This window comes from Pelodiscus sinensis, chromosome 8, assembly GCF_049634645.1.
Source record: "Pelodiscus sinensis isolate JC-2024 chromosome 8, ASM4963464v1, whole genome shotgun sequence".
NCBI classification, from domain to species: domain Eukaryota; kingdom Metazoa; phylum Chordata; order Testudines; family Trionychidae; genus Pelodiscus; species Pelodiscus sinensis.
This window is the reverse complement of record NC_134718.1, coordinates 49481297-49493796: the sequence shown is the minus strand read 5'-3', so window position 1 is coordinate 49493796 and position 12500 is coordinate 49481297. Positions and strand designations below refer to the sequence as shown.

At 39.3% G+C, this 12500-nt stretch overlaps 1 protein-coding gene across 18 annotated transcripts in view; it reads right to left on the bottom strand.

The window, feature by feature from the left end:
* Positions 1-12500, bottom strand: part of EBF3 (EBF transcription factor 3) — a 143751-nt gene that overhangs the window by 43143 nt on the left and 88108 nt on the right. For 11 of the 18 annotated variants that reach the window (XR_012905654.1, XR_012905655.1, XM_006136645.4 and 8 more), the window contains 2 exons: positions 6086-6167; positions 1944-2088 (listed from right to left, as the gene is read on the bottom strand). Coding sequence is in view for 16 of the 18 variants with exons in the window: in XM_006136645.4 (XP_006136707.1) it covers positions 1944-2088; positions 6086-6167 (227 nt within the window). In the remaining 2 variants the exon portion in view is untranslated. The remainder of the gene's footprint in view (positions 1-1943; positions 2089-6085; positions 6168-12500) is intronic. The other 7 variants (XM_075935247.1, XM_014580341.3, XM_014580342.3 and 4 more) reach the window with 1 other exon arrangement.

Sequence of the window (12500 nt, the reverse complement as noted above, 5' to 3'; positions counted from 1 at the left end):
ACCCACTGGACTTCTGAGTGCTCAGTGTTGCCAAAAATCAGAATCAGAAACTACTGAAAGCCTTTATGGCATCAGAGTGTGTTTTGACTCATTGCTATTGTTTTAAGGAGTGCCTTCTTTCAGTCAGCTGATTACTACAATTGCTTTTTAGATGTAGACTTTTAATGTAGACAAGAATGGTGGGTCAAATCCTGATCACCTCTGAACAGTAGAAGGAGTGATGCAAACTCAAGGGAGTTAGGCAAACAAGATTTGGCCCAGTGTCTTTAACATTAAAATAAAACAAATCAATTATAATATTCCACAAAGCACCTATTGGCTAATGGAGTTTATGTAAATTTTTCATAGTATATAAAATGGTCTTTATTTTTCTAACTGTGATATTTTCTGCTTAAAGTCAAATACTTTTTCTACAGCTTACAAAAATAAATACTTGTATTTTGCTAAGATTGTAATAGCTCATTAGAAGAGGCTGAATTTGGACCTAGACTAAAACCTAACACCACAGGGCTGAGCATGCTTACTTGAACCTATAATGTTGCTAGTTCTCTCTCTCTGGGGAAGTAAAGGACTAAGGGAGAGGATTCAACCTTCTTAATTGTGAACCTCATTAGTGATGGTTGCTAGGCAAAATACACACCTACCTTCAGTGCATATGAAAGAGATAAACAATACGTCATAGACTATAATGACTTTTGTGCTCAGGGCGACCTTTAATTATTATATTTTTGTTCTCTTATATCATAGTTATTAATGCAGAAAAACAAATTAGTTTTTTGTGGACCACAGCAGATTCATAAATTGTTTTCCATTTTTTGATGTCTAAATCATATTTCATTCTGATAATCATTGCTTGCTTCATTCATTTTTCCTGTGTGTGTATCCGTATGTATTATGTGGAACATAAACACATAACCTTAAAATATGAGACTCGTTGTAATCGCAGCTGAACATTTCCAGTCGTTACATTAAATGATTTAATTGTACTGTTGTATAGGGAATGATCTTGCTGACATTTATGCATACATGTAACAAGAGTTCACTTGAGTAGCCCTACTGAAGTCAGTGTATTTGTAGGAGCAGTCCCGCAGTCTGTAGCAAGGTTTAAAAATCTTTGGAAATTTTTAATCCTCAATTATTAAAAATATATTTAATAATTAACCATACTATCGTATAAGAAAGTGAATTCCTTAATAGTACTCATCCATGTTTATGTGAAGGGATGTTATGGTGTGTATAAAGTGACATTTTAGTACAGTTATATCTTTAGATATGTGTATGGATGTGCAAGATTCAGAGGTTGAAGGGCTGCAAAAATAAACCATTTCAGGAGTTTCGGAATTTTTGGGGATAGTTTCCACTGTTCTTTTCCCCACAAATTACTTTCTTTTAGAAGATCAGGCAAGAAGTCAATCAACGTGAATCAGTGAGGAGAAAAACATTTTATACTGTTTTTCTCGCACAAAAGCCCTACTGCTTTAATCGGGAGCAGTAGGGCCCAGCAACAGGAAATTGACCTCACAGTAAATTCCTTACAGATTTGGTCATGTTTTTACCATCCATTTAAACGTGCATACATAACCTGAGACTGTACCTCTGGATCGAAGAGTATGACAAGCCAAAATAAAATAAAATTAAATTAAATTAAACAGCAAGAAAAAGCTTCAAGCAAAACAAGGCTTTTAAACCAAGAAAAAAAGACTAAAAAGGGATGAAAAACTGGCTGTGACTATAGAACTTTATGGATTAAATAAAGAAAAGGAAGTCAGAAGCAAATACTGGAGGGCTGTATTCTGTTTGACATGGAGTCAGAAATATTAATGGGCTGTTTGATCAATGTGAAGGGAGAAGAAATCATGAAAAGTAAATGTAGTAGTGTATCAACATAAAATATGGTGCAAAAAAGCATTGCAAATAAAAAAGACATGTAAATGTGTGCCTACCATTTTCCAGATAAGAAGGGGCCGTACCTTCTGAGGGGTCAAGGCGGCGAGCCCGCCTTCCATGTTTGGAATTGTTGTGTACAAACATGTTGTCTGAGACAGCCAGAACGTGGCCATCCACATTGACTGTTGTTGATACAACAACCTGAAAAAAGAAAACAAATATATTTTAAAAGACGCATATTTTTAGAAATTTAAATGTTGTAGACAAGTCCATTACTTTCTGCTTTAAATAGATATATGCATAATTGCTCACATTTTTTGCTAACACTGATGAATTTTTAAATCTCAATTGTTTCTCTTCAAAACCTGCTACACTAATTAGAGTTTAATCTCCTATTATCCTAACAAATGAATTCAATTCAGGGAAATATTCTTCTAACCATTAGTTTCAGAATCACCCCTCTAGCCACTCATTTTTAAAGCTGCTGTTTTGATTGATCTGTTGATATATTGATTAGATAGTTTATCTAATTAAAAATTGTTCACTTGAGACTGTCTCCAAATGAAGGGTTCTGAGGATTCCAAATCAGAAAAAAAATGCTTAATAAATCAGAAAGCCTTGTAACTCCCCATTTCTCTTCAGTAAATGATCTCCAGGTCAGTTTTACAATTACATTTAATGTCTGATAATGAACTTTTTTGCATCTGAAAAGACTGAGTTGAATATGAATAGTGAAAGTGTTTTCAATCCATGAAAAGTATCCCTTCTCAAGTTCATTTGGATGGTGATTGACCCTGGTATGTCAATGGAATTTCCTCCTTTATTTTTGAGTGAAAGGCTCCTATTCTTGTGTCCAGGTTCAGAGTCCGGCCATAGAAGAGATGATGGATAGGGCCTTCTTTGCCTTCCAGCTGCTTTTTAGTAGAAATTGGAAAAGGAACATATGCAAAATGCACAACCTTGCTGACAAAAACACCTTCACAATTGGTTTGTGAATTCATCCTGGAAATGATACTCCACAATACGTAAGTGAAAGAGAAAATATAAGTTTTGTTTGGAGGTAAGAGAATGTGTGTTTATAATGTGGGCTCCATTGCTTGATTTGGTTTCCAAAATACTTTGAATACCTCAGATATAAATTTAAGTTTAATATCAGTTCTCTGCTATGGCCATTGTGGATGGAGTCCAGATTTTCCGACTCAAGTAATCGCTGTGGTATTTTCAATATAATTAAGATTAGAAGAGTTCTCTGAAATAATGCCAGAGTTTGTCAATATTAGCCATTCTTCATCCAACTATACTAATAATGGTGGTAAAAGTTAGTACCCAAACTTGCCAGTCTATATTTCGGATGCAATATCTCAGTAAAAAATGACATTCTGAATACTTAGTCCATATGCACCATAATGAATGAGAAACCAAGAGTAAGAACTACACTGTAACTCCTTCCCTTTTTGCACATGTGGATGCAAGGCATCTGATGTAAAGTCTTGCCTAATTTTCAGTTTTAGATCAGCTCTGATCCTGATTTTTTGTTTCTAGGTCCCATAATTAGCTTATAGGTTTCATAACACCTTCTTGGCTATATTCTGCTTTCCCAGAGGCAGCCATCTTTATCACTCTTAAGGCTAGCTTGAGGACCGTTCTGTAGAAGTATGTTGTGCTCTTGCATGCACACTCCTCCACAGACATGGACTGTATAATCACTCCTCAACATCCATTGTGAGGAGTTCTGAAGTTGTACTTTAACTAAGGTGTCCTGTGCTGCAGTCCGATTGCCATGTCACTGGGCTATCTACTTTTCACTTTTAATAAGCTAAGTATCACTGAAAGAAATAACCTGCAGACTATGTATGCAAAGCAGATAAAATGTGATTCTCAGCAAAGATTTTTTTCTTCAGCTTCCTAGGCCATGATATATTGAAAAACAGGGGAAGAGAGAGAGAGAGAGAGAGAGAGAGAGAGAGAGAGAGAGAGTGTGTGTGTGTGTGTGTGTGTGTGTGTGTGTGTGAGAGAGAGAGAGAGAGAGAGAGAGAGAGACAACTGTCTTTGCTCTGTCATCCATATATAGGTCAGTCACCAAGGGAAAATAGTGCAGTTCAGCAAAAGAAAGTAGACATACTATGTTGTTTTATTGGCTCATTCCTGCAATGTACCTAAAGAAAGGTGCTGAGATAGTGAAACCAGTTGAAATTATTGTTCAGACCTGACATTCTGTTAAGTCCAGTTAAACCTTCTGAGAGTCAGGGAGATTAACTAAAGAGACCCGGGGAAGTCTTTCTAGTGACTACTGACTCCTTTGTCAACCACAAGATCACTCATGACTGATGCTTCATTTAGTCATCGGTGAGACAAAGAGGACATTTCCACTCATTCCAGGTTTGACCTTCTGCTCTGTTCAGATGGATCAATATCACCAATGTCACGTAAAGCTGAGATTCATGAAAAATGGAAGTTTGGCTCGATTGTTTTGAAGAATTTTTTTTCCAGCTACAGATTTTTACTGTTGGCTGGCTCAAGTATTTTGACTTCCACATTAGGTTATCTGTGTGTGAAAACAGCTGTCACACACTTTCCAATAAGCTTTAATTGTGCTTCTTAGAAAAAGTGATGCTTCTCTGAAAAAGTTTTGAACATCTTGATTCCTAGGTTATTAATCCTAAGTATGAATCATGTTGAAAGTAATTTGAAGTAAAAATCATTCTTTTCTTAATAACAATTTCCATTCAGCCAAATTTTGGGGGAAATTATTTTCAGCAACTGTCCAGTCAGATTCCCTTCTCTAGTTGTTATGATTCACCACAGAATATTTCAATAGCTGTAAGGGGAAATTCAAGTATTAAAATAATCTGATTCTAAAACAGTTGGAATAAAAATATGTTGGTTGCACCAAAACTATCAGAACTATATCTGAATGTGAAAACTAGAAAGTTTTTCCAAAATGTATTGAATTCCATGACTGCTTAAATGTTAGCTAAAACTAAGATGGCGCTATTCATCATACATGTGTAAAAAGCATCTCTACTTCTCTTAGCAACCTAATAAGCAGTAAAGATTTTAATATGAGAAAAAACTACAGCAATATTATCACTGGTGATTTCCACTTGCCTCAGAACAATCCACCATGGTCTACTTGTGAACTTAACAACTCCTTAGAACATGCATTTAAAAATTAGGCAAATATTTTTAAAAGTTTTATATATAATTTTTAAAGGTATGCACTTCTGAAACTAACTGTATTAAAAAAGACAACTTTTTTCAGAAAAATATAATGGTAAATTATTTGGAATTTATGAATGAATCTTGAATCCAATCCAATCTGCACACTGGAAAAAATAATCCCAATTGTACATACTATATGATGGGCACTAATTTGGTTACAACTACTCAAGAGATAGATCTTGGAGTCATTGTGGATAGTTCTCTGAAAACATCCACTCAGTGTACAGCGGCAGTCAAAAAAAGCAAGTAGAATTTTAGGAATCATTTAAAAAGTGATGAAGAATAAGACAGAGAATATCTTATTGCCTCTATATAAAACCATGGTATGCCCACATCTTCAATACTGCATTCAGATATGGTTGCCTCATTTCAAAAAAGATATATTGGCATTGGAAAAGGGCAACAAAAATGATTAGGGTTTTGGAACGGGTCCCATATGAAGAGAGATTAAAAAGACTAGGACTTTTCATCTTAGAAAAGAGGACACTAAGGGGGGATATAAAATCATGACTGGCGTGAAAAAAAGTGAATAAGGAAAAATTATTTACTGATTCCCACAACATAAGAACTAGGGGTCACCAAATGAAATTAATAGGCAGCAGGTTTAAAACAAAGGGAAGTTTTTCTTCACTCAGCACACAGTCAATCTCTGGAACTCCTTGACAGAGGATGTGGTAAAGACTAGGACTTTAACAGGGTTAAAAAGTGAGCTAGATAGATTCATGTAGGTTAGGTACATCAATGGCTATTACCCAGGGAGGTTAGTAATGGTGTCCCTAGCCTCTGTTTGTCTGGAAATGCGTGACAAGAGAGGGATCACATGAGGATTACCTGTTGTTTTCCCTCGCTTTGGGGCATCTGATATCGACCACTGTCGACAGACAGGATACTGGGCTAGATGGATCATTGGTCTGAGCCAGTATGGCCATTCTTATGTTCTTGAACATATCCCTATTTCATTTTTTAAAATCTGTACCTGGAATCTTCGCATATCTCGTGGGTTGCCTGCATTCTTCAAACAGTTCTGATTGCACTTGAGGAAAAACTTTAGAAAGAATCTAAAAAAATACAAAATTGAAGTTTGTTAGGGATATCAAGAGAGAGAGAAATGTGTAATAAATTCTTAAATAAGAAAAATTTACAGAATATCAGGAACAACATCATACTTTCTAATTAGTTACTGAAATGGTATATAAGTACCAGAAAAGATCACAGCTGTAATCAAAGCACCTTATCCATAGCTACATATACTTCAATTAGTACATCTTCAACAACTTGGGGCCAAACTCTCAAGAGCTGTAAATCAGTGTAGCACTATTGACTTCAATGATTTCAGTCACATCAATGATGGTGATTTACACTAGCTGAGGATTTGACCTTTATTTTTTTCCTAATATGTTTTATGTTTTCACAGCTTATGTAAGCACCAATGGCCTCTGAATTGGAAATTTTCTGTCACTTAGGCTAGGTCTACAGTACAGTCCTTTGTCAGAAAAAGCTACACAAATTGTGCTCAGCAATTTCAGTAGCTTTTTCCTATCACTTTTCCAGAAGAGGTATACAGGGCTCTCTTCTGCAAAGAGCCCTCTTCTGCAAAAAAAAAAAGCGGAAGAGCGAACGCGTTCCTTGGATGCAGCCAAGTTTTTCCGGGATACCCCTGCAGCATAGACGTAGCCTTAATGATCAGTCTTGTTAAGGACTCTTGACTATGCTTCCAGTTGAAGACTCCTCCAGTTGCTCAAAAGAGGTATGATTCAGCTCCCATTGACTTCAGTGGGATTTGCATTGGGTTTCCATGTCTGGAAAAGCCATCCCCTTCGGTCATTATTGTTTTGCACTGTGGCCAGTCACTATAATGACCTTAAAATTGTAAAAAGAATGACTCTATCCAGGGCAATATGTAGCTCAGTTTCTAAACTACTGGCCATTTTAAAAGCTAATTATGTAGAGTTACACTGTGCCATTTAGTCACCTTCCTGACAATGTTGAGGACTGAGTAGATCAGGGGGAACTCTGAGAGGCAAACAATTATATTTAGGGGTTGGAAAAGAGGAAGGAAACAATTCTTGACATTTGTATAATGAATCAAGCATATACTCTTATTCCGCCTCCATATAGTTTGTGGAGCAGCAAAATTATGGTTTCACCTACTTCCTTCCTTCTTTTCAGCAAGCTGCTCTAGGAAGAAAGGTAGCAGCTTTGGAGCAACTCCAGCATAGACCCCACACAGTCTGTACATGGTGAGGGAAAATCCCTTTACTCCTTTAAAGGTTGATCAGAACCTTGCCCTTAATTATTTTCTTTACATCATGATATTTCAAAGTTTGTAACAGAAAAACATTTTCTCTTGTGTCTTCTGAAAGCCACTCAAATGCCCTTGTCCATTAGCTTATGGATTGTCAAGTAAACATTTTTAATTTGAGGTTAACAAGTTCTGTAGGAATTTTATTCAGAATATGAAAAATGATTATTTATTAATATTACCCATCACTAGTGCTTGGATACTCTTTAGATAAATGTTCATGTGCAAGTTAATATACCTGATAAGAGCTTAGCTCTCCACTTTTTCCTCCTTTAGAACTTCAAACCTCAGACTCAAGTTGATAAAAAATGTGCCTGCAGCTGTACCAATAGCATGTCAAGTGTGAACCCGATCTATAGGAGAATGCTAAGGAATATTCAGGTGCTGCAGAAAGGGTGTTGGTAATTCAGTAGTTAGAACTCTTGCCTCTGAGTTGATCTTAAACAAAAGCCCCAGTATGTTCTTAGTGGACATGGTACTACTGAAGAAGCCCTCTCTCTGAGGAGGCAGACTTATAAATGGGATCAGCTCTAGATCCATTTGGCAAATTTTCAACAATAATGGGAATTTTGACATTAAGAGAAAAATATAAAAGTTGCTAAGTCCCCTCTCCCTCCATGTTCTTGTCGGCTCTAGCTGACTGGATTCCTTGCATTCACTATGTCACTAAAGAAGGAACGTTAAACCTTTTTTTCCCAGCCAGATTTCAGCAGGTGTAACTAAATTTTGCCTAAAGCTATTCCTACAGCAATTTCAATTGGATATGGTATTTTTTTACTTTCTCTTCTGACTTCTTGTTGTGGTGTTGTTGTTATCAACTGCAGGCTTCTCCTCCCAGAAATAGCTACATTTCAATGGTGTTCAATATGATCTCTATGGCCTAGCTTCTCAGCTGAATTCAATATTTGTTGGGCACAGTTCAAGGAATGGCAGGACTGTAATAAATGGCTACAGTTCCCTGAGGCTGGCTGCATGCAGGGCTGTGGTAAAGTACTAAGGCTGGCTACAGTACTCAGGGGCCAGAGAACAATAGTGTTCTGGCCACATCTCTATTCCCCCCCCCCCCCCCCCCCCGTCCCCTACTCTATGGGCAGCTCTGAAGTGACACAGGAGCCAATAAAACTGTTTCCTCCACAGCTGAACACACTCCACATCATGAAAATCATTGTCTAGGGCAGTGGTTTTCAATCTATAATCTGCGGACTATGTCTAAGGCAGTGGTGGGCAATACTTTTGGTGGGGGCCACTCTAAGAATTTGGCAAGTGGTCAAGGGATTCACTTTTCCATGATATTAAAAGAGGAGGTGCAGTAAGGGGGAGCAGGGTCTGGGAGGGGGTATCGGTGCAGAAGAGAATTCTGACCTGGAGAAGTGTAGGAGGGGCTACAGAGTCTGGGAGGAAGTTGTGATCTTGGGCAGGAGGGAGTGCAGAGGTTTGGTTATGACCTGTGACAGAGGTGTAAGAGGGGGGCAGAGGACTGAGGGACAAGGGATGGGGTTCCAGGTGCAGGCTCTGGCCAGGAGGTACTTACCTTTGGTGGCTCCCTGCCAGTAGCCCAGTGGGACTCTCAGGCAGGCGCCATGCTCCGCATGCTGATCAATGGGAGCTGTGAGATTGTGCTGGGGACGGAGGCAGTGCATGAATCCCCACCCCTTGAGATGCATGGCATGCAGAGAGCACACGGCCCCCACAGCCAGATGCTTTGAGTGGTGTCTGGGGGCGGGGCAGAGAACCTGCCCGAAGCTCCCTCTGGACCATGGGCCAGATCTGGCAGTTTGGCTGGCTGGATCAAACCTTAAAAACTGATGATGAAAATAAAGTTTCAGATCCCAGAAAAAGCATCAAAATATATGAATTCCCCCCTCCTAACAGTCAAACCCCAAAAGTATAGTCCTTACCAGAGATGCGCACTCTTTAGAGCCTTTCTTAGACTGTGCCAATTGCTATGCTGAGCATATGCAACATTTATAATTGTATGTGTGCTATTAGTTTTCAGTCTAAGATCTCTATGGCAGGGATCCACGAACCACAGGTTGAATTTCCAAAGGGGTCTGTGCCTCCATTCAAAATTGTTTAGAGCCTCACAAATTAAAAAAAAAATGAAAACCACTGGTTTAGTGAGATGTCAGATTTACAGCCTCTTAAGATACCAGAGTAACCCAAAAAAGCTATCACGCATCTTCACAGCAATCCTATTATTTTAGGCTTGCTATTCCAACATCTCTGCAAACCTCATTCTATGAGGCACAAAGGAGATTTAGAAATAGTGCTTTATTTCAAAATTGGGAGTTGTGTAGACAGTACCAAATGATGAAACAAGTTATTTCAAAATAGCATTAAAATAAGATACGCGATTTGCATAGCTCAAATTGCGTATCTTATTTCAAGTTACAGTGCAATGTAGATGTGCCATTAGTGTCACAAAGGAGTCAGACTGAACAGGAGAATCAGACCCTATCTGTTCACACATGTCAAGATAGTGTTGTGAGGCTCATAGAATAAAGTTTGTAAATTGCTTTGAAATCTTCTGTTGAAAGGAGTTCCAGATGCACAATTTATTATTAATTATTATTACTATTATCTACATGTCAGTTTTTGTTCACTGAATAATTGTTTTTATGGGGAACCTGTGTACATCTAAAAAAGTATATTAAGCAATCTTTTACTGTACCAATGAATTGGCTATTGACTCTGGGGTTTGGGTAGAAATCCAAGCTTGCCTGAACCATACACATTCAACTCCACCCAGAAAAACCTGAATGCTGAGCTAAATTCAGAAGAAACAGCACTGGGATGCAACATAACCAGTGTTTATATATCAGTTTTAGGGTGGGACTGCATAACTCAAATGATACTTTGTAACTGTAACTAAAAAACCCTGGGAACTCAGATGGCATGAGGCAAGAACATCAGGGGAAAGTAACACAAGGACAACAAAAATCCTGTTCCCATGGAAGCCATTCCCATAGCTCAATGCCAGGGGCGACATGAGGTAGCACTCCCAAACATCCATAGGTGGGAGGGGCAAGGGGCCATCTGGCAGCCCATGGAGACTGAGCAAGGGAGAGGGGGCGGAGCAACACGGCTGAGGGAAGTGAGAGCTGGGGCTGCCTTGCTCTGCTTCCCCCACTGCTGCTGTTGCGTGCAAAGGGAGGGAGTGGACCCCCATTGCTGGCATTGGCCCCCTGCTGCCATTGCCAGCCCCCCTGACTCTGCTAATCCCCCAGGCTACCTCTCTTGGGGGAAGAAGAGGAGCAGGGGTGGAAAGGGGCAGAGCAGAGACAAAGAAAAGCAGGGTGTGGGGTGGAAGAGAGTTGTCCCAGACCCTTCCCAGGCTAAGAAGGGGATCACATGACTGGTGGCCCCCTGGTTATCTTCTCACCAGTCACCCCTGCTCAATGCAGAGGAGAAGGCTGACTTCTTCCCCTCAGCTGTCCCACAAGCACCCTGCATCCTAGCAGGTGATCTGTAAAGCAAAGAGAATAGAGATGGCTGTTTTTCCACAGAAAAAGCCTTATACCCAAAGGTGAAAGTAGGCTGATGCGTTCCAGTGAGCCTTACAGGTAAGTAAGTGGTCAGCTGAGGGCACTGCAGGTGGAGGCACGCACACACACACACTCCCAGCCAGGCTCCTGCCACTAGTTTGTGGCTCCCAACCTGTTCTGCGGGCCCTATGCTGGCAGGATGGATAGTGCAGGTACATGCATCCCTGCAGTGTGTGGCCCCTGGAAGGAATGGAGAAGCAAGTTGTCTTTGCACCCTGCCCTGCCTGCAGGCGCCACCCTCACAGCCATAGCTCCCATATGGTCAGGAGCAGTGTGGGGCAGGGCCCATGGAATCGACTGTGCCTGGGAGGGACTGTCCCTGCCCTGCCCCCTTCCCTTACTCCTTCTTACACATATACCCCAACCACCTGCCCTGAGTCCCAAGACGCAATATGACAGTACCTGTAGGAAATTTAAGTTACTTTCACTTCTGCTTATACTCAGAACCCCAACTCTGGAGCTGGGAAAAAGCAGAATACTGGCTTTGGATACGTGTCAGGATAGTTTTGCAAATTTTATTATCCACAGAATGAGTCACAGATATCTCTAGTTTTGTCTATGTTGTATTCTGTAATTTATGTACACACATTACACTTCCAAGTATATTTAATCTTTTGGCATATCCTTCCTAAACATCCTCAGTTGGAAACTGCTCCTAAAAAATACTGAATAAAGGAAAAACAGTATTTCTTGATGATTTTCCCTTCCTATGATTTTCTTCCTACTGCTAAAGAAATGGCTGATATCCTCTTAATTAAAATGTATTACCTAGCATAAGGCTTCACTATTTTAAGATAAAATTTACATCTTTTATTAACTCACCTCACCTATACACTTAGCTCACAATGCCTCTTAACGCCCATCTGCCATCAGCATACAGTAAGTCACTTGATATTCCACCCACCAATTTTTCCTAACAACCACTGTGCAATTAAACTCAACACGTTCTGTTGCGAGGTAAATTAGGCACACCTGCGGCCAGACTTCATTTGAACTGCATCAGAAAAGGACCTAACAAGGTGAGAGCATACCACAAAGTTATAGTCCTGTCAAGCAATTAGGTTTTCACTTCTGGGACATCCGCACAGTGCAATTATGCTACACATTACAACCTGGCTAATCTTCTGAACAAATGTCATGTCTCAGAGAAGCTAGTAAAAGCAGTTCATCTGCAAATGTGTCTGCTCTTAGCCTCCACCTTATGCACATAGCAATCTACAGGAACCATTTTTTTTCTTGTTATAAAAAAATTCTTTTCCATAGGAGTTTTATAAAACACTGCACATGTCTTTTCATCCAGTTTACCTATTTTTAGCCTTTAAAAAGAATAGATATTGAAGAAAATTTACTAGTTAGAAGGTTGTATTTTAATTTTAACAATGGGTGAGCTAGCAAACCTTTAGCATTGCTAGCATGACAGGTGGCTTTGATCTGGTTCGATTCAAACCAATTTGTGGCTAAAAGTAATGGGCACTGTGAAAAGTTGTATTAGCATTACTTCTTGGAACCACCATTCTTAAAAGTATATCTCTTTTAAATTGCAT